Source organism: Tachypleus tridentatus, chromosome 13 (genome assembly GCF_004210375.1).
Source record: "Tachypleus tridentatus isolate NWPU-2018 chromosome 13, ASM421037v1, whole genome shotgun sequence".
NCBI classification, from domain to species: Eukaryota; Metazoa; Arthropoda; class Merostomata; order Xiphosura; family Limulidae; genus Tachypleus; species Tachypleus tridentatus.
Genome location: NC_134837.1, coordinates 32,050,085 through 32,073,473, shown reverse-complemented (window position 1 = coordinate 32,073,473; position 23,389 = coordinate 32,050,085). Strand labels below are relative to the sequence as shown.

The window sequence follows — 23,389 nt, the reverse complement described above, 5'->3', positions numbered from 1 at the left end:
GGTGGTTTAAATGTCTCCTCAATAAGACATCAGAACTTTACAAAATATTCACAAAATTTGAAACACTTGCATCGTCAGAAAATTTTAAATTGTTATAGACAATTTAGCGCGCAAATCAGAAATAAATTTACAATGGTTGAATTAGCTAATGAAACGGACATAAACAACTACGAAAATGACGCAGGGTTTATTAATATAAGGAAATAAGAAGGGTAACTTCGTGTCACATGAACTTGGCGTAGCAAACTTGAAAGACATATAACACCCTAAAAGCGACGAATATTGGAAGTAAATAGTTAGATTTAGCGTACACACAAACTTTTTTAGGACGTATATAACTAATTACAATGATGTATTAATTAGAAACAATTGTTATTAGAATATATAATTCCCCAGTATGGGTGTGGCTTGAAAGCTAGTGTGCCTAGACTGTGAATGGAGGAATTTATACTTGTACTTTCTTTGCAGTAACAATCTCAGAGATGCCAACCATTACGATTTGAGCGTAATCATTACGATTTTGGTGTACACATTACGACTATACACTCATACAGACAAATATTACGACTTGTTGCAACTCCCAGCCCCCCGCTAGTACATCGGTATGTGTACGGATTTACAATCTAAAATCAGGGGTTCGATTCCCCTCGGTGGGCTCAGCAGATAGCCCGATGTTGCTTTACTATAAGAAAACACACACACATAATAATGTCTGAGTTTTTTGTACAGATAGGTATTAACATTTTGGCCCGGCATGGTCAAGCGTGTTAAGGCGTGCGACTCGTAATCTGAGGGTCGCGGGTTCGCATCCCCGTCGCGCCAAACATGCTCGCCCTTTCACCCGTGGGGGCGTTATAATGTGACGATCAATCCAACTATTCGTTGGTAAAAGAGTAGCCCAAGAGTTGGCGGTGGGTGGTGATGACTAGCTGCCTTTCCTCTAGTCTTACACTACTAAATTAGGGACGGCTAGCACAGTTAGCTCTCGAGTAGCTTTGTGCGAAATTCAAAACAAACAAGCATCTCCCAAATTATTATATATTAAATAGGCCTATACAATAAAGTGATAAATTGTTCCTCCAGGGCTTGAAAGGGGTGAAAAGAAAATTTCTAGTGAGATACAAATAAATTTTGATAATAAATAAAAGACATAGTCCAAATGGCTACTTGCGATAATCATGTTTGTGCTTGAAAGCGCTCGCGGAGATGGGTATTTCTCGTTTCCTGAGCGGCATAGAAACACAATTTGGAAAAAAAAGAGGCCTCGTTCACCAGATTGTCTTGTTTCTTGCAAATCTAAAAGGACTAAAACTGTGAATCAAAAATCTAGGAAAGAGTATAGTGCAAAATATCCAGTCATTGCATCAAAAGTCAGTGACAGTTATGCGTTTCGTACAGTTTGTCACATCGATTTTTATGTGGCGCATGGCGGGATAAACGATTGTTCTAGACATACAAAATCGGCATCTCACCAACAAAGGGCTGAGGCGAAGACAAAAACGATGCAGATAACGACATTTATGAGTAAGAATTCAGAATATGAAACCATAAATGTAGAAGTGATGTTCACGCAATTCGTCATTGCTCATAAAGTACCCCTAGCTGTAGCCAATCATGCAGGACATCTAGTGAAAAAAAATGTTCCCAGACTCTGATATAGCGAAAAAATATGGCTGTGCTAGAACCAAAACTACAGCCATTGAACATATGTTGGGTTGTGAAGATGACAAAATGATTTCAAGCATACTTACTAACAGTGTTTACAGTTTAGCTACAGATGGATCCACAGACATGGATGACTCAAAACCGTATCCATTGGTTGTACGATATCTTGCCCCTTTGCTTGGAAAAATTGTTTGTTCTCTTTTGACAATAGTGGAATGGAAAAAAGCTTCAACGGAAGAGAATATTTTCAAGCTTTTGGACCACGAACTGACAAAGAGGAAACTTCCATGGGAAAACTGTATTAGTTTTTCTTCAGACAATGCCTCAGTTATGTCTGGTATAGGTAAAGGTGTGATGGGACACATCTCAAGACGACAGCCTAGCATTTAATTCATGGGCTGTGCCTGTCACCTCATGAATATTGCTGCCCAGAAAGCTTCCAGAGAACTGTCCTGTCCAGTTTCTGATATATTGATAGATATCTACTATTTTCTGGACAAAAGTGCCAGCAGAACACAACATTTCAAAGAGTTTCAAGGATTGTATGACAAAGAAACAAGAAAAATTCTACAACTTGTTAACACAAGATGACTATCATTTGGGGTGTGTTTCAACAAAATATTGGACATGTGGAAGCCATTAAAGAAGTATTTTCACTGTGAAAAGGAAAACTAGATTCAAAAGGATCTAAACGTGCAGCTCAGTCAGGCAGCAAGACTTTAACAGTTAAGACATCCTCCCAGCCACACAGAGACACACTCAAGACATCCTCTTAGCCACACAGGGACACAGTCAAGATACCTATCTCAGCCACACAGGGACACAAGACAACAGTTTCCAAAAGCAGACAAAGAAACATTTGATATAACTCAATATATGTTTAGGCAGTCTGACCTTGAACTAAAGAAGAGACAATCAATGAAAAAAGAGAAGAAAACGAAAGCTAGCAAGGAAGTAACCAAGAAATGTTATGCGCAGAGCAAGTTAGATAAGTTAACAGTTTTCTTGGACAACAAAATGAACTTGCTGTTTTGTCTTTTTCTTCAGTCTGCAATTCCTCTATTTAAGCAAGCCAATTTGATATTGCAAAGAGAAGAACCTTGTATACACATTATGCATAGAACTCTGATTACACAAGTTAAAAATATACTTGTCAGATACATCAAGCCAGAATATCTTGAAGGTAACATCACTGAACTTGACTACAACAATGAATCCTCACACAAATCTGATGAGGAAGTTTCTATTGGAAACGCTGCCAAGGAATACACTGTTAAATATGAAAAGGATCTGGACCTGATCAGCTTCTACACTAGTGTCAAGAAATACTATATTGCAGCTACAAATTACATGATGAAACATTTCCCTCTAAATTGTAAAATAATCACAACATTTTGGTTACATGTGATCCACAAGACAACCCGATATTACTCACAACATCTAAACATATATATGTTGGCCAACTGTGGTGTCGGAAAGTGAAAAGGTACTGGAAATAGATTAACAACTTCTCAGGGTTTTTATTTCATTCAATGAGACGACTACATTTGACAAGATACCAACCAGGAGGTCTGTGAATATGAATACTTTGACAAGACAAAGATATACAAACAATATATTATTTTAAATCCCAACATAAGTATAATCTTAGCAGTCGTTGGCAAAACTTGAAATAGGTTTAGAGGCAGACAGATGAACAGCTTGACCAAGTTTGAGCTGTTTCAGACGTGAAGTATTATGGAAGTAAGTGCATTGTACACTTTCAGTTTAGGACCTTTATACAAAGCATTTGCATACGTGAATGCTCGTGGATAGCAGGGTATATTAAGTTACCATATTATTAGGGTAAAAATGAAGATTTTTAGTTTTATGTTATATGAATTACACTCTGCCATTAAACACGTGAGGACCATACTTAATTTCGTAGTAACAACATCAACGTTTCCAAATGACCTGTTCATCCACAGAACACCTCTAGGACCTTTGTTGAGGTGTTAATTCCAAGATTGGACAACAGGCTTTTTTTAGTTATTGACCAATAATTTTAAAGACAGTTGGAAGTAAACTATCGAAGACGTTTGCCGAAATGCTCTGTGAGATCGTAACAGGTGATTGGATCATAGGTGGTTCTACATGATGGATAATTCTGGTTGGGAAGTGTAATAATAACATGTCATATCAAAATAATCTAATACAGTTTGTAACACACACTATAGCGCATATATTGAATTTCTAAATTATTTGAATGAAGTATGTGATGAAATAAAAATACATCTGAAACACACACAAATTAGATAATTTCATATACAGTTGCTTTTTTCACGGTACATCATGCAGTACATTTTATAGCAGTCCTATTGATAATTTTATAGAATTAAAATATTTCAGTTTGATTTTGGTAGCTATGGTTCTAGTCGTTGACCAAATATAGCAGCTAGAACAAAATCATTTGTGTGCTAAGAGCAATTATTTTCTAGGAGTTATTTTGTCTTTAAACAGGAAAAAAAAGATAGTGATCTGTTTGTTCGGTTTGAAGATTACTCGCAGGCTTGTTTAGGGATAAGATAATTGAAAAATTATTTTATTTTACTTATTAGTGTGATGCCGTGGGGACCATTGAAAGGTAACACCAAGCTGGTAGGGCATTTAGAAATGTGTAGATTAGGAACTTTGGGATTATAGACCTTATTGATATATTTAAAATACTTTTGTTGATGAGTGCTGGAAGAAAAGCATTCCAAATAATAAATTCTTTTAATACTGATAAGTTCATCATGAAAACAACCATAAGTGCTAGTAAGTTTATATGTTCTATGAATTAAAATAGTTATTAAATTAATTTTGTAAGAGTTGGATATAAATGCACTGAAGGGACTGTAAAATGTTAGTTTGTAGGTTTGAGCCCATTGTTCCGGTTGATGACTTCTAGATCTAAAAAAGGCAGCTTAAATTCTGCTTGGTCTTCCGCCATGAACTCGATATTCCTGTGCTTTAAATTTAACTATCATTGAAACCTTTAGACGGGGTTTTGTTGTAAATACACCCTTGTGCAAATGTATTGAAACAAGACTGAAAACTTCGATTTTTTTTCAATTTTTTGCGTTTTATTTCTGAGAATCTAAAAATTACTCACAAATTAATACATGATATGACCGCCTTTATTTTTCAGAAGATCATTAATCCACTTTGGCATTGAGTCTACAAGTTGACTGCAATCTTTACTAATTTTTTGATCGCGGAACCACACCTCAAAGACCCGAAGTCTTTTTTTATAAATCGTCCAAAGATTTTCAATAGGATTTAAGTCCGGAGAGTTTCCAGGCCAGTCCAGCACCTTTATTCGCACTGTAGTCATAAAATTCTTCACAAGTTTCGATGTGGGGCACGGAGCCAGATCTTGCTGAAAAATGCCAGTCCATCTGGAAATCTCTTTTTCAATTCTGGAACGACTCTTCTCTGCAAAACCTCGATGTACTGTGGTCCTCGCAGCATACCTTCTACGATATGTAAGCCCCCGACGCCATAGTAGCTGAAAAAGCCACAAAACATCTTCTTCAAGGTATGTTTTACGAACTGATTGATGTGAGATTGTCGGAGTTTCTCACCTGGAGATCTGCGAACATGCAGACTTCTTTGATCCTGTACGAAGAAATGAGTCTCGTCACTGAATAACACCTTCCTCCATTGTTCTTGCATCCAGTTCTTGTATTTCAGACCCCATTGATACCGTTTTTTCTTCATTGAGTTGGTAAGAAGTTGTTTTATGACTGGTCCCCTTGCCTTTCTAAGGCAATTTTGAATGATGTAATATTCCTCAAAATTTCGTCACATATCCCAAAAATAGATCGACCGTACTGCAAAACACAGCTATTGACATCGTCTGTGTGAAAAAAATGACTATTAAAGGAAATCAGCGGGTCCAGCGAGCCTACACCGGCCGCCATGCTGAAAATATTGGAAAATGACCACTTGTTTCAATTAATTTGCACAAGGATGTACAATAAAAGTGTAATCAACGTGTCTCTTATAAAATAGAAGCTTAAATTTGAAGGTTTGTGACTTTAACTAGTTGGTTTCATTGTAAGACTAGAACAAACTTTTATGGAAACAAGTGGTGAGCCTACGGCTACACCCTCAATTTGATAATATGTCTTATTATTAAAGACAAAATGAGTTTCTTTGGTCGTAATTTTAAGTAGTTTCGTAAATTGATATTTAGTTAAACAATTGACTTTAGTTTTATCAGGAAATACTAAATCACTGCTTAATTTGATTATTTCATCAAGTATCATTTGTGTATAATGACTTGATATCAAAACCTGTCATACATACAGATGTATCAAATTACAATAAGTTGACGAAATTAGAGAAATTAAAGGAATTTTTAAAATTAAAGTTAATCTCAGCAAACGGAAATAAGAACTTGTTTAAAAACAGCTAGTTTATAACAAACAATACAAAATAAAATTACACAACACAGTTGTTTGAATACAGCATCATAGCCTTAAAAAGTATAAAGAGATCCAATTTGAAATGCAAATAAAAGAGAGTAATTTTTAAGCCATGGTCGTTTTCAACTATGCAAGAAAATTATTTTACTCGACTCTTAGTTCTAACAATATTCAGCAAAAATATATTTTAATTTAAATTCGGCATTTGTAATCACCACCCACCTCCAACTCTTGGGCTATTTTTTACCAACAAATAGTGGGATTGACCGTCACATTATAACGCCCCCACGGCTGAAAGGGCCAGCATATTCGAATCCGCGACCCTAGGATTATAAGTTGAATGCCTTAATACACTTGGCCATGCCAGTCCCATTGTTGTAAGCTGCCGCATATTTTGTTTTTATGTGTTACGCTAATAACTGAACTGTACAGATAATACTATTAAAGTTAAACTATTCAAGTAATTCAAAATTATTATCTCTAAACAATAACCATACGATTCTCATCTTTTAAAGTAGTTTGACAAAACTTAAAATTGATTTTGATGAAAGTTCATTAACAATACAACTAGAATACATATGGCATATTCCAGTTAATATCAATCATTGTATTGAAATTACTGACGTATTCGTTTCCAATCATATTTATTCGCTTTACAAAGTAGTTTAGTCTCCACTGTATATTTATGTCATGTTTTTCGACAATATTTGTATTTTGTGCTATTCGTAATCAGTCATTCAAAGTACTATTAAATCTTATTTTCTTCAAACTGCTATAGAAGGTTTTAATGTTACGTGTAATTACTGATTATTCTATACCTTGTTCATTACATTTTCACGGCTATTGGCTAATTCAAGCGGAATAACAATGTGTTGTAATCTCAGCCAATAATCTGCTCAAATGTCCTTCAATTTTCCAATGTGAAGTAAGGTAAGCCTAATATTTCTTGGTTAACGATTGCTTTGTTAACAATGTCTGACAATATTATTGCATTATTTATAATCAATGGAATATAATAAAACGGGTGTCCTCTATTGTTTAATATACAAGAATTCATGAAAAGAGGTTCCCTAAGAAGAGAATAATTTTAAATTGTGTTTCTCATAGTGACATTATACAATCTTTCTTAAGCTACGCTATAAAATACTCAGAGTTTGTTTTTTCTTAGTGGTTCCATGTGACCCACTAAAATAACTGTTCGTTTAAAAATAGTTTTAATTGTAATTACAAAGACCAAAGAGGTTGGCTTATATTATATACATTCGAGAGACCGGCCCTTACAAATGGTTAATTTACCATTCACAGGCATAAGATACAAACGACGTTTTCGAAACACCTGCAGTGGCACAATATTATGTCTGCGGAATTACAGCGCTAGAACCCGACTTTCGATACCGGTGGTGGGCAGAGCCACATAGCCCACTGTGCAGCTTTCGTGATGACAAGAAGCCCACTTGAAGGAAGAATGTATCCCAGGATGGCTGGTATGAGTATTAACACTTTTAACAATACAGCAAAGAACAACGTTTCGACCTTCTTAGGTCATCTTCAGGTCATACCAAACATGCTCGCCCTTTCAGCTGTGGGGGCGTTATAATGTGACGGTCAATCCCATTTTTGTTGGTAAAAGAGTAGCCCAAGAGTTGGCGATGGTCTGTGATGACTAGTTGCCTTCCCTCTCGTCTTACGCTGCTGAATTAGGAACGTCTAGCGCAGATAGCCCTCGTGTAGCTTTGCGCGAAATAAAAACAAACAAACAAAGGGAAGACAACTAATCATTATCATCTAACTACAATTTGTGGATCACCCTAATCGAATATTTGGACTTAAACGCCATTTTTTTTACTCCCCGTAACTTTAAGTTATAGATAGTAATTATGTATTTTGTTTTTCTTTTGTTAGGAAACGCGAACCAAGGAACAACTGAGAGATGCTCTTGTACGTTAACTAGTAGGCTGCGCTCAACCGTGATTGCATATTAATTCTTTACTATAAGAATAACGTTAATTTAGCCTCCAGCCGACTTTATTTTCTAATAACCACGTTTCTTTGTTGTGACAACATTAACACTAGGTTGTACTCATATGCTTTGGTGAAAACATTTCAATAAAATATTATATTTTGGAAACAAGTTATATATTTTTATAATCATAGGAGGTCTACATGAAATAAGCAGAAGTAACCTATTAGCTAGGTATTAACGACATAAAATCTAATAAAGTGCGTTCCAACAAAATTACTTTTAATAATCCAAGTGTATGTAACATCTGCACGGTCGTTACGTTGTAAGTACTACGTAACAAATGGTAGTTTATGCATCCATTGAAATGGCCCTCTACAACTTCTGCACGCGATTTATTTTTATGGGGATACTTAGATTAAGTTGACAAATTGCAGGGTCATTCTGATATTCGCTTGTGACATTTTGCTAGGAAAAACTGTATATCAGTTTAAAGTAATAATTATAGTGTTTAATATATATATAATTAATTTTGCTTTGATTATTACCAGTGAACTGACAATTTATGTTCACTTTTGCCTTGATTATGAAAAGTAAAACGAAAAATAATTTGGGAACATACAACGCATTTGTGTTCCTTAAAACTATACAGTTTTTTTCGAAGCTGGACCAGCATGGCCAGGTAGTTAAGGCACTCGACTCATAATCCGAGGGTCACGGGTTCGAATTACACTCACCGAAAACATGCTCGCTCTTTTAGCCGTGAGGGCGTTATAATGTTATGGTCAATCCCACTACTCGTTGGTAAAAGAGTAGCCCAAAAGTTGGCGATGGGTGATGATCATTAGCTGCTTTCCCTCTAGTCTTACACTGACAAATTACGGACGGCTAGCGCAGATAGCCCTCGACCACCTTTGCGCGAAATTCAGAACAAACCAAACAAACTCTCGAAACTAGTTTAAGTTCTTTACATCCGATCTTGCAATTAACTTAAACCAAGTTTTTAATGTCTTGCGTGAGTGAAAACAAAGAGTGAAGATATAAAGTACGTACATGGACAAACCACAACTCCTTCAAGTGTTCAGTCATTCTTCTGGTCATCTCAACCAGTGCTGATAAAGTTGTTGCACACAGAAGTATAGTAAGTAGAGCGGTGCATTCGATCCTTTCGTACCGACTGCTGAAGTATTTCGCGGTCTGCCATCGTTTTGCACAGAAGCTTGCTTCTCTCCTGAAACCAAAAAGAAAGTAAGGTGATCTAAAACTCTTCTCTTCTGTAATGTTTTTCATAATAAAAATATAGAAAATCCCCATGTGATGCATGTGATTACATAACAAATGGGGCCCGGCATGGCATTTAGTTAAGGCAATCGATTTGTAAAGCGTGGGTCCGAATCCCCGTCGCACCAAACATGTTCACCATTTTATTCGTGGGGGCATTATAATGGGACCGTCAATCCCACTATTCGTTGGTAAAAGAGTAGCCCAAGAGTCGGCCATGGGTGGTGATGACTAGTTGCTCTCCCTCTGATCTTACGCTTCTAAGTTAGAGATATCTAGCGCAGATAACCCTCGTGTACTTTATGCGCGAAATTCAAAACAATCAAACAAACTACAACCGATGTTTGCAAACATGCTTAACTCCGCCATCGAAGGTTTGAGCATTTGTCATCAGTATTTCTTAAAAACGGCAATATGAATTTGGACGAAAGCCCGTATACATTTGGACTATAACCCTATTTATAAAAGGTTCATTTTTGGAGAGTCAAAGTCAAAGGTTAAGGTCACAGCAAGAGAGCCTAAGTTTGAGAAAAAACAAACAAAACAACTAATTGTTAACATGGGAACCGATTTTTCGCACTATTTTCGCTCCATAACTCAGTCAGAAACGATCGGTTTTGATGAAACTCAGTGGATGTAGGTAGAACATTATTCCTCATCGTCTCTCCAAACGTGCCGAAACGATCGGTTTTGATGAAACTCAGTGGATGTAGGTAGAACATTATTCCTCATCGTCTCTCCAAACGTGCCGAAACGATCGGTTTTGATGAAACTCAATGGATGTAGGTAGAACATTATTCCTCATCGTCTCTCCAAACGTGCCGAAACGATCGGTTTTGATGAAACTCAATGGATGTAGGTAGAACATTATTCCTCATCGTCTCTCCAAACGTGCCGAAACGATCGGTTTTGATGAAACTCAGTGGATGTAGGTAGAACATTATTCCTCATCGTCTCTCCAAACGTGCCGAAACGATCGGTTTTGATGAAACTCAGTGGATGTAGGTAGAACATTATTTCTCATCGTCTCTCCAAACGTGCCCTTGTTCATTGATAACGTCGGACATATGGACACATGTGGTGTTTTTGAGAGCTGAGTGTGAACAAGGTATGTGCTCTACTGAGTGCCCCTCTCTTTAGTTTATTATGCCCCTTACTATACGTAGAAGTTTGCAAACAGTTTCACCAATTTATATTTAAGCCTAGTTATTAGTAAGATATTAGAACATAAAATGGTTGATTTTGTAAAACAAAATAAATTAAACAATTCTATTAAAAAACGTTTGTTATGAATACGCTTGTTTGTTTGTTTGTTTTTTGAATTTCGCACAAAGCTACTCGAGGGCTATCTGAGCTAGCCGTCCCTAATTTAGCAGTGAAAGACTAGAAGGAAGGCAGCTAGTCATCACCACCCACCACCAACTCTTGGGCTACTCTTTTACCAACGAATAGTGGGATTGACCGTCACTTTATAATGCCCCCACGGCTGAAAGAGCGAGCATGTTTGGCGCGACGGGGATGCAAACCCGCGACCCTCAGATAACGAGTCGCACGCCTTAACACGCTTGGCCATGCCGGGCCTATGAATACGCCCCCATAAACCTAAGTAGAAGAATGCTATATATATATATACATGTTTGTGTATAAACCATAATATGACAAAAGCTTGTGTTTGTGCCTGTTTATAAATGATAAACTGTTGGAAAGATTGCCTACAAACCTGACATGTACCTAAATGTTCTTTGGGAAGTGACATATCAGATGAGTTGTGGGTGCGTTCGCTGTTCAAATATGACTCCGACGGCTTAGTATAAAAAAAGTGGGCCCGGCATGGCCTAGCGCGTTAAGGCGTGCGCTTCGTAATCTGAGGGTCGCGGGTTCGCGCCCGAGTCGTGCCAAACATGCTCGCCCTCCCAGCCGTGGGGGCGTTATAATGTGACGGTCAATCCCACTATTCGTTGGTAAAAGAGTAGCCCAAGAGTTGGCGGTGGGTGGTGATGACTAGCTGCCTTCCCTCTAGTCTTACACTGCTAAATCAGGGACGGGTAGCACAGATAGCCCTCGAGTAGCTTTGTGCGAAATTCCAAAAACAACAGCTTAGTATAAAAGTCAATGCCGTATGGACAAAATTACAGTGTTGATAATGTCCTGAGATATACTGAATTGTTTCTCTGAAAGATTCCTTCAAAGGCTTCACCACAATGTCTGAAGTCATTTGATAGCTTGTGTCGTACAAGGGACAAATAAAATGGTCATACTGCCGTTCAACTGATAGTTGTGGTCTATACGTCCACAACTGTTTATTCCTTCCAACCTTATACTTCTGTCGCTGCAATACGAATCACGTTATAGTAAGGCAGTAAGATAGGATAGATAGGATTACAGGCTATTTTCAAAAGAATATAATTACGTTATCTAGTTGCTGAGTGAAAAGAGACTCAATGTACAAATGATAGTACTAGTGCTCTATGTGTCTTTCGCTCACTGGATCTATTCTTGATCCCTGGAACCATTGCAGACGAAGTGTTTTGTGTTTTGCTATGAATAGAATGCATTTAATGAGAAATCCGACTTGTAGACGATTCATATGAAGATTGTTTTTAACACACTATATGGCATTAGAACAGCGTCCAGTTGTGGTAGAGAACAACTGACTGAGTCTCGGAGCAGGTGCGCCATAACTTTATAAAGTTAAAACCAACAAACACCTGTTTTCTGGCTGTTTTGTGTTATATTTTGGTTTGAAAAACTCACATTTTCAGCTAACGACTCTTCAAGATACTTGTAGTTAATCCACAAAAACCCACCATGATTGGCAATCTTATATTTATCTTATATTTATCCTATATTTATCTTATATTTATCCTATGACTGTCTACCTGAGTGAAACATCGTAATGCCTCTCTTTAGGTTAAATATGGTTCAAGAACAACCACGAAGTTGTTTAAGCTACGTGATGTACTTATCCCCTTGACTGATGATTCACAGTGTAGGGTACGGTCCGTCTCAGGCAGCTGAATGCAAATGTGCCGTATACGACGTACGTACGGCTGGCATACTCAATATTTTTTATCAGCCGCAGTGAATGGGTTAAAACTGGCAAAATGAGACAAGACCGTGAGTTTGTCTGTTGTTGTTAAGTGCAAAGCTAGACAATTGGGTATTTGTGCTGTTCCCGAAGCAGATATCGAAATTCGATTTTAAGCGTGAAAATCCTTTACAGAGGCCAAGAGTATGTGCTAAGAACAGGTTCAGTCATCATTAATTTATCATTTATATTTTTCGGATTTCACGTCTTTCTACCATAACAGTGAACTGTTAGGCGTAAGACATAGTAGATATTGTTATAAAACCATTGTTATAGTATTTCATTTGCGGTTATATTTCTTGTTTTGTGTATAGTAAGTGGGTATCCACACAGATATATATATATATGTATATATCTACTTTACGGAATTCTGTAACCTCGAAATTTACATTCCTTAAATATTTCAGTCGTTTATTCTCTACAGACATAAATATATATATATATATACAACCATCGCCACCACCTTAAGAATTTGTTTGTTTGTTTGTTTGGGAATTTCGCACAAAACTACTCGAGGGCTATCTGTGCTAGCCGTCCCTAATTTAGCCCACCTTAAGAAACATTGTTATTTACCCTTCACAAACAGACCGTCTAGAATGGTATAAAAACCTACAGAGCTGCATTAATAGCAGCAACATGAACACCTATTTCTCAGCAGAGTAGTTAATTATAAACAACTGAATAGCTTTAATGAGAAATACATTAAAAGAGTGATATTTTCATCAGAGAAAAATGAAAACATTCTGTACAAATATATGACCACTCTTCGAATGTAGGATCTTGGAATTTTTACAGAGTAAAACCATACATGAAAGTGTTGTGCTGCCTTAAACGATAACTGCGTGATTTGATAACGTGTATTATAATGCGGTTATATATGACCTGGTACGTATTGTGTAGAGTGGAACTGAACGTCATATATGACCTGGTACGTATTGTGTAGAGTGGAACTGAACGTCATATATGACCTGGTACGTATTGTGTAGAGTGGAACTGAACGTCATATATGACCTGGTACGTATTGTGTAGAGTGGAACTGAACGTCATATATGATCTGGTACGTATTGTGTAGAGTGGAACTGAACGTCATATATGACCTGGTACGTATTGTGTAGAGTGGAACTGAACGTCATATATGACCTGGTACGTATTGTGTAGAGTGGAACTGAACGTCATATATGACCTGGTACGTATTGTGTAGAGTGGAACTGAACGTCATATATGACCTGGTACGTATTGTGTAGAGTGGAACTGAACGTCATATATGACCTGGTACGTATTGTGTAGAGTGGAACTGAACGTCATATATAACCTGGTACGTATTGTGTAGAGTGGAACTGAACGTCATATATGACCTGGTACGTATTGTGTAGAGTGGAACTGAACGTCATATATGATCTGGTACGTATTGTGTAGAGTGGAACTGAACGTCATATATGACCTGGTACGTATTGTGTAGAGTGGAACTGAACGTCATATATGACCTGGTACGTATTGTGTAGAGTGGAACTGAACGTCATATATGACCTGGTACGTATTGTGTAGAGTGGAACTGAACGTCATATATGATCTGGTACGTATTGTGTAGAGTGGAACTGAACGTCATATATGACCTGGTACGTATTGTGTAGAGTGGAACTGAATGTCATATATGATCTGGTACGTATTGTGTAGAGTGGAACTGAACGTCATATATGACCTGGTACGTATTGTGTAGAGTGGAACTGAACGTCATATATGACCTGGTACGTATTGTGTACAGTGGAACTGAACGTCATATATGACCTGGTACGTATTGTGTAGAGTGGAACTGAACGTCATATATGCCCGACACAAGCCTGAAAAGTAAAATGCTGAAAAACAAATTTCTGCGGTTACTACGTTTGACGTCTTTGATATTTACAGTAATTTAAATATGGATATTGACGTAAGACGAAGTAATGATGAAAACAGAAAACTGAAGACGAGCGAGAGAGATAGCTTTAAGATGAGAGGACTGAAGAGTAGAAAAAATATTTTTCTTCTACAAACATGGGCTGAGATCGAAAGGGGTGTCTGCGTTTTTACGGTAAACTTGAATCAACAACGCAAATATTTGGTAAGTAAACTGAGAAGAAGTAATGTGTACAGTAGTGATAGATAAGTTATAAAACCACATGCTGAAATATAATCATCGGTGGGAAAAACGATTTTATATAAATACTGATGAGATAATTTCACTTGGGTGTTAAAATGATGGAACGCCATTTGATTGAATGTTAAAAGAATTTAATGTAATTCAGGTGTTAAAAACGGAATGCCATTTGGATGTTAAAAGAATTGAACGTAGTTCAGATATTAAAATAAAGGAATGCAATATGAGTGTTAAAACATTGGAATGTAATTTAAATGTTAAAGATGGAATGTCTTTTGGATGTTAAAGTAATGGATCGTCATTTAGGTATTAAAGGAAAAAAATAACAATAATGTATTAACAATGGTTGAATTGTAAGAGTAACATGTTATAATATGAATGTGTACCTTTGTACCATTTATAAACTTATTGTGAAAGGGAAGGTTCGTGACCCTTTGTTTTACATATTCTTGAACGGTTGAACAAGAGTTATTTATATTAGCCGTTCATAATTTTGAAATAACAGACTGGAGAAAATACAGGTAATCAATAATACCCATCTCCAACGTATGGGCTACTCCAATAGATTAAAAAGAGTCAGCCGTCACTCTTATAATTCATTCATGGCTCCAACGGGTGGTTTATTCATATATTTTTGGTAAGTGGCCGCCTGGGTCCACAGTCAGGCAAGTTAGCTACTACATTACGCCAAACCCAGGTTACTAGTAGGAGTTTCCAAACTGAGGCCAGCAGAAAAGTGTTGGGGTGACCTTACTAAATACAAAAAAATACACCATAGTATTAAGATACTAAGAAAGTAACATACGGCTGAGAAAGTGACTCGGTTGTTGTCACTGTTTTTAACCACATGGTGGGTAAATTCTTACTCTGTAAAACAAATATTTTTTAGTGATAATATGTTACAAAAACAAGTAAAACGTAGTCCTGCTGGTGAAACATTACACTGAGATCAAGAGTGAGTTTAAACACATTATTCTGAACTTCCCGTGTTTGGTGACGTCAAGAAAGATAGCGCACGAAACTAGACTGTTTATTGTAAGCTACTGACATAGTGATGCAGTAATCAATACATCCTACAACAGATTTGGCGTGTTTTCGTCATTCCACTCACAAATCTCAAAAAGGGGCCTAAAAAGTTACTCTATGTCTTCTTGTTGAAGCTTTATACGAAAGTTTAATTTGTAAACCAACAAGTGTGTAATTACATCAGTGCACATATAGCAATGATTGTCATGTACGTACGCATATTGTGTTTCAGCAAATGTATCAGTACTATATGTCCCTAATTTTTACCTACTGATGAGAATGGAAGCAAAAAATCAAAAGTATCTTATCATTAACGTCTGATGATAAGATATTGATTGTTATTTCAATAAAACACCCACAACCTAAAGTGCGAGGAATATTTTGTATGATCACTGATTCGAGCCCGGCTCGTCAGCCAGCCTCGACAAACGGAGATTTTCTAACCCTTGCCCACAGAAATTATTTGTAGGCGTATCAGAATGGAACAAAGTATTCAGGGGTGACAGATACAAATAAGTGTAGATCGGTCCAATGTTTTTCATAGTGTGTTGTTTCACATATTTCCAGAATCATGAGATATATATATTACTAGTCTATTTTTTATTGTGCTGGTCTGGAGAATAAAAAGTGTTTATAAGTATATGGAATGATTATATCCATTAAGTTAATCCTAACCGTGTAGGTGGCAGATGCTGTGATTGTTGATCCTCTGATCAACAATTCTAGGTTTTGGATAACATGAGAAGCCATGTGATTAGTGATTAGTAATATATTCACTGGAACATTTTCTAAAAAATCAAATGAACTTTAACACGAAATCCTCTTTTCATTTATGAGCAGTTTCTAATTCTAGTTTTTTGTATTTTTTTCTTTATCCAATAGTTTAGAATTATCGTATTGAATTATGATCACCATTAAACTTCTGGATATCTGATTTGATCTTTTAACCAATGTGAGATATAAAGTGAGATTAAAAACACCAGATGGTTTGTGCTCTCCAGTGGCACAGCTTCATGTATGTGGAAGTAAAACGCTAGAAACCTGGTTTCGATGACAACATGCTTGTTGTAATTGAGCACAAAGCCAGTCAATGGGCAATCTGTGCTGGGTTTATCACAGAGATTTAACCCTATCGCTCAGCCACCGAGGTAAAATATGAAACATACTTTTGGTTTTCAAAGATAGAAATACATTTTATATCCTACCTTAAGGAGTAAGAAACGTGTCTTAATTTCATAAACCATTTGTTTTTGTTGATGTTAAAACCTTGTAACCTTTTACCGATAAGCCTATTTTGTTGAGATGCCTTGTATTAAATTTTCTAGACAAGGAAGTTAATGTTTTTGTTTAACTATTTCAGAAACATCGAGAAATGAATTATTGTTTCATTTTATCTAAATGTTAAAGTTCCGGCTATTTCTATATGCGGCTTTCTTTCCACTTCATTCAAGAATATTAATCAGTGATGATGAGAAAACCCACTTGTAGAGAAAAACACCCAGATACTAAATAAAGAAACAAACATAAAAAAACGTAAAATTAAAGAAGCCTTACATATACAACAACTCAAGCCCAAAATAAACCAATAAAGGAACACCTTTATACCTATATTAATAAATATAATCAAACATCTAAGCACGCCCTCTACATTCCTACATTCAGTTACACAACCCCCTTAAAACATGTGGTCAGCTATTTGTCACTTACCTCTTTCTTTCTTTGTAAACCTGACGATGACCGAAGAAAGTCGAAACGTTGTTCACTCCTCTACATAAATATTTTCTCAACCCAAACCAGCCGTTTTTACATATATATTATTCAAGAATATTGTCTGAAGACGATCAATTTTCATTTCATTATTTTAGAAGTCCCACAAAACATAAATCAGCCTTAATAAAATACTTCGTGAACGTAAATATACCAAAATATAAGTGAAGTTATTTCATGCGCTTGACATCTACAGACTGTGGTTAGATTCTCACGATATGTTAGCGTTAGTGCCATTCTTATATCAATATTTGTACATATTCAATCACCGTTCCAGTTTTCCGTTTGTTGTATAACACGAAATCTGGTCATTCATTTTTCTTCTTCAGATCTTAATATAATTCAATGAGCAAAATCCGAATACACCTACATCTTTTTAACCCTTGACCCCACCAAAAAAAAAAACAAACAAATAATGCATCACTTTAACATTCACCCTCTATTCATTAGATGCGAAAGTTTTCTTGAGTAGCGGAATACCCGAACACTTTGTCTTTATCTTCTGTTTTCGTATTTATGTTTGGACATTCCAATAACTCTAGAAAACCTTTATATTCGAGAGTTCGACAAATAAATAACATATCTTTAAAAATATTCTTATTGCATTGTTTTTCTCAGGAATTTATTTCAATTAAACATAAAATTATTTTCGTAATAAATACTTAATATTGATCATATTATTTAAAATACAGAGAAGAAAAAACTATTTCGATAATACCTTTACACAAATAACTTGCATATTTCAGAAAACTCTTAACGTAATTGCATAAAATTTGACTAAAACCCAAAAAAAATTTAAAACTCAAGAGAAATTTGAAAGTTCTCTAACAATAAAGAAATACCTCTACTCGATTGAAGGTCTTCTAACAATATTGAAATTCCTTTGACTTGTTCTTACACAACATACCGTTCATAATATGACACAATGCTTCTCATATTATAGCAATACAATTTTTTTTGTGGCGTAATTGATTGTAACTTATAACTCTATGCAAATATTAGGATAGGTATTTGATGACTGCCAGGCGGTTAGGGACTCTCGACTCGTAGTCTCAGGGTTATGGGTTCGAATCTCTCTCACAACTAAGACGCTCGATCTTTAGCCCCTGGCGCATTATAATGTGATTTTCAATCCCACTATTCGTTGGTGATAGAGTAGCCCCAAAATGGCGATGGTTGGTCATGATGAGCTGCCTTCCCTTTAGTGTTAAACTAATAAATTAGCGCAGATAGTCCTCCAGAAACTTCACGCGAAGTTCAAAACAAACAAACAAACAAACAAACAAAAGTATTTGATAAAACTTCAATGCTCACTCTACCTAATCTGTTTTTATACGTTCTTTAAAATCTTTTTTCTGGATTCTCAATTCAACGATAAAGTGTACTTAATTCAGTAACGCAATTAAGCCTAGTGATAAGTACTTAATGGCTTATCCAGTACAGCAACATTTAATGATAAAAAACTTCAATACAAAAGCCGTCTTTTTTTAGGCAACTTTTAACTCAACTTTCTATTACCTTTTTTTACCCAATATTTTAAAATTATGATAAGAATACTTTGTTATTAATATATGTCAAGTATAATGTTTTGTTACAAGTGCTTGATCCTAAAAATTTTATTATGTTTTTCAATTCTTATTAACACTTCTATAAAATATGCTCCTTAATAATATACATATTAGTATTTACTTGAAATTCATTCTGTCTCTTTATTTTGAGTAATGCCGAACGATATTTGATATGATTCTTCAGAAATGGATTTCGCGTGTGTTTTAAGGCTTTTGAGTTATTTGCATTAAACTCACAACTGTTAATAAGACTTTTGGTCTCTTCCAAATTAATTTAAAAAGCAGAATATTTCGTATATTTATATACTCTTCAAAACAAGAAACGCAAAAGGGATATTTTTGTTATTTTAAAGATATATGTAATAACGTTACAAGCTCAGAGTATGTGATGTTAGTGTTAAGGCACTGATTGTCAGACCAAAATGACAATAAAAGTTGTGCACTTTGAAAACGGAGGAAAACATCGGATTTTTTGCCAAAACGCATGCGTGTCCAATAAATTTGTTTGAGAGATCTGCATGTTCTACAAGTGCAACATGTGCAAAATCGCTATAAAAGTGACGGGTTCTGGGTTTCCATAGCTCAGTGTTAAGCCACCGACACGCAATACAGTTACGCCAAGACTGACTCAAGCACAACGCAACAACGCCATTGGTCGATTGGAAGCAAGCGAATCTCGATCAGATGTTGCCAGAGCTGTGAATGTCGACCCAAGCACCATCACAAGGCTGTGGAATCGTCACCAACAACATGGATCAACTCGTGACCGTCCACGATCTGGCAGACCTCGTGTGACCACGCCCGCACAAGATCGCAACATCCGGTTACGTCACTTTCGGGATAGGACCACCACTGCGACGTCTGCTGCCTCAACCATACCAGGGCTGCGTAGGATTTCCGATCAGACCGTACGCAACCGTCTACGAGATGCAGGAATCCGACCTCGACGTCCAGTCAGAGGTGTCATCCTCATCCAGCAACATCGTCAAGCACGGCTGCAGTGGACTCGGGCACATCGGGTATGGTTTCATCGACGATGGAGGCATGTTTGGCTCAGCGATGAATCACGTTTTATGCTTCGTAGGCAGGATGGAAGGACCCGTGTTTACCGTCGCCGAGGTGCACGTTTTGCAGCAAACTGTGTGCAGGATGTCGACAGATTTGGTGGTGGCAGCGTCATGATGTGGGCTGCCATCGCCTACAATGCCAGAACAGACCTTTTTGCACATTAGAGGGAATCTTACGGCTCAACGATACGTCTACGAGATTCTTAGGCCCCATGTGCAACCCATCATGGTGAACGTCAACGACGTTTTTCAACATGACAACGCCCGTCCTCACACAGCCCGACTCACCATTGTCTTCTTGAGACACCACAACATCAACGTTCTTCCCTGACCCTTCAGATCACCAGATTTAAACCCCATCGAACATCTTTGGGACGAGTTGGACCGACGTCTGCGACGGCGACAACCTCAACCGCAGATTCTACCTCAGCTTGCAGCAGCTTTGCAGGCTGAGTGGACAGCCATTCCACAGGATGTGATTCGTCATCTCATCGCTTCCATGGGCAGGAGATGCCAAGCAGTTATTGATGCTCACGGGGGGCATACTCGTTATTGACGTTGAGTGACGTTAAACTTCACCTAGTGAGCGTGGACTTCGTCTTTGCAGACTTTGGATGTTCAGCAGTGAATGTGCAAAGTTTCACATATGTCATACAGAACTACCCGGAATACACTTGTTAACAATTTGTCTTATATTTTGCCTTTTGCGTTTCTTTCTCTGAAGAGTATATATTAGTTTATCGTAAACGAGGAACTAACCTCAGTCCCTTAATCAAATAGCTGACCCTTCCGTTATAGGGTTAAGATACACTCAAAGTGTAGAACAATCTAGAATAAAGACACGTCATAATAAAACTTTTTCTTTTCAAATGGAACAAGTTTTTAAATAATATCTTCTTACAAGAAAAAGAGAAATTGTAATCGATACGACGAAGAAAACTGTATGAGTCTGCTAGGAATTTATGTATTTTATCACGTGTCGACCTCACGTGTTTTCCATGGTTTTCAGGTACATTTTTCACGACTATATTTTGAAACTGAAGCTGAATGAAAAAGGTGTAAATATTAAGAATCATCGTTTCTAATTAAACTAATTGTACATTGAATTGCTAGATTATGATAAATTGAATACATTTTTTTTAAAGTTAATCGTTATACGGTTTTCTGTGTTATCAACGAAATGTTTTGAACTTAATAACATGTAAAAATATTGCTTCAAGCTAAAAAACATAAAGAACCAGAAACAGTTGACTGTAATAATGAAGATGAAACTTAAAGAAATTACCACTTAACAGTATATATTAGCAACAACTAATCAGTGTAACACGGCTCATAGTTGTGTGACGACAATAGCTACAACAATGAAGACATAGGACTAAAATGATTTTCAGTTGAGAATATCTGATAACAAGAGTTAATCAGTATTCCTCAGCCACGTAAGTAAAACTTGTGGAAACAAGAAAACATAATTTTGTTAAATAAACAATATTAAATAAAAATACAGTACAGAACAAACTGGTACAATAAAAGAACAAATTGTTATAAAGATAACAAAGGAATGTCACTCACAGAGATATAATTTAAACAAGATATTAGGTTATCTAGAAATAAATGTCGGAATTCTCACGATGACATTTAGGAGTTGAATATTGAGTAACTTATCCTTGGTTGGTTGGGTGGTTTAATCCAACATTTGTCGCTTACAAGGTGTCTTAATTGTCTTCTGTTTCAATTTTACTTGGAGTAAGTTTCGCAACCTTCAAGGCAGTATGAACAAAAAGGACTTTTGTCTGATTTTCCTCCACGACTTCAAACTTGGACGAAAATCTACCGAAACTATACAGAACATCAACCAAACATTCTGCCACGGATCTGTTACTGAACGTACAGTTCAGTTTTGGTTCCAAAGGTTACGAAATGGAGATGAAAGTATTGAAGGCCACGAAGTTCGTGGAAGGAAGCCATCCTTAGATGAAAACACATTAAGGGAAGCAGTTGAGACAGACTCTCACACAACAGTACATGAGCTTGAAGAAAACTAGGCACAAGCAAATCAAGAATTGCCAACCACCTGAGTGCGATTGGAAAGACGAAAAAGTTGAATAAGTGGGTTCTGCGTTATAAGACCTGCTATTGAGGAACCGAAATAATCCATTTCTTGAACAGGTAGTGACACGCGATGAAAAGTGGATTCTGTGAGATAATCGGAAACGATATGCACAATGGCTCGATCGCAAAACAACTCCAAAGTATTTTCCCATGCCTAAGTTTCACAAAAGAAAGGTCATGGTGACTGTATGGTGGATTGTGACCCGCATCATTCATTACGACTTTTTGAATGCAGGAGAAACAATCACAGCGGATAAATACTGTCAAGAATTGGCCGAAATGCATAGAAAGAAACAACCAGCTCTGGTCAATTGAAGGGGCCCTATTCTTCTTCATGAGAATGCTCGTCCCCACGTGTCAAGGATGACACTCCAAAAATTAAACAAATTGGAAATCGAGGTTTTGCCTCATCCACTTTATTCCCCAGACCTTTTCCTTACAGATTTTCACTTTCTCAAGCACTTTGACAATTTTTTGAACACTAAACGCTTTCAAAACTAGGCAGCTGCAGAAGAAGCTTTCAGGGAGTTCATTGGACATATAAACTCTGATTTCTACAGCAGGGCTATAAACAGCATCGTTACACGTTGGCAAAAGTGTGTTGAAGCAAATGGCACTTACTTTGATTAAAGCTTGTTTTACAACACTGGTTTATACTTTTCCAAACTTCGCAGCTCAAAAACGACACTTATTTCTGGACAACCTAACAAGCAAACATACGTAAATAATATAACAGAACAAGGATCTGGTACAAAAAAAGTGAGTAATAACGGAAACCAAACTAACTGTAAAATAGTAATCAATATGACCGTGTGTGTGTGTTGTCTTATCGCAAAGCTACATCGGGCTATCTGCTGGGTCCACCGACGGGATAATATGATTAATTATGAAGGGTCTGATGAACAAAATATAGTTAATACAAAAGACATAATATCAGCTAAAAGTTTAACATAGAATGATTATAAAATAGAATAATTAATTTGTTCGTTAGCTGAATCTTTTTCATAAAATTAATTTAAAACATAAAATATGTGAAGGGATATTAAGGGAAATGAAACTAAAAAAGGTGGATAAAATAACTCCTTATACAAAGAAAAGACGATATTTTGGAAGGTCCGTTATCAACAAGTGTCCACCTGGTACAGCAGTAAGTCTATGGATTTACAATCCTAAAATCAGCGGTTCGATTATCCTCCGTAGACTCAGCAGATAGCCCGATGTGGCTTTACTTTAAAAAAGACGCACCGTTATCAAAACACTTGGAAAAATTTGA

At 36.6% G+C, this 23,389-nt stretch overlaps 1 protein-coding gene across 2 annotated transcripts in view; it reads right to left on the bottom strand.

Annotated features, from left to right (window-relative positions):
• Window positions 1-23,389, bottom strand: part of LOC143239068 (limbic system-associated membrane protein-like) — a 187,436-nt gene that overhangs the window by 8,054 nt on the left and 155,993 nt on the right. The window contains exon 5 of one of the 2 annotated variants that reach the window (XM_076479862.1): window positions 9,130-9,307. The exons of the other annotated variant lie outside the window; for it this stretch is intronic. Coding sequence (XP_076335977.1) covers window positions 9,174-9,307 — 134 coding nt within the window. The 3' untranslated portion in view covers window positions 9,130-9,173. The remainder of the gene's footprint in view (window positions 1-9,129; window positions 9,308-23,389) is intronic. 2 annotated transcript variants of the gene reach the window in all.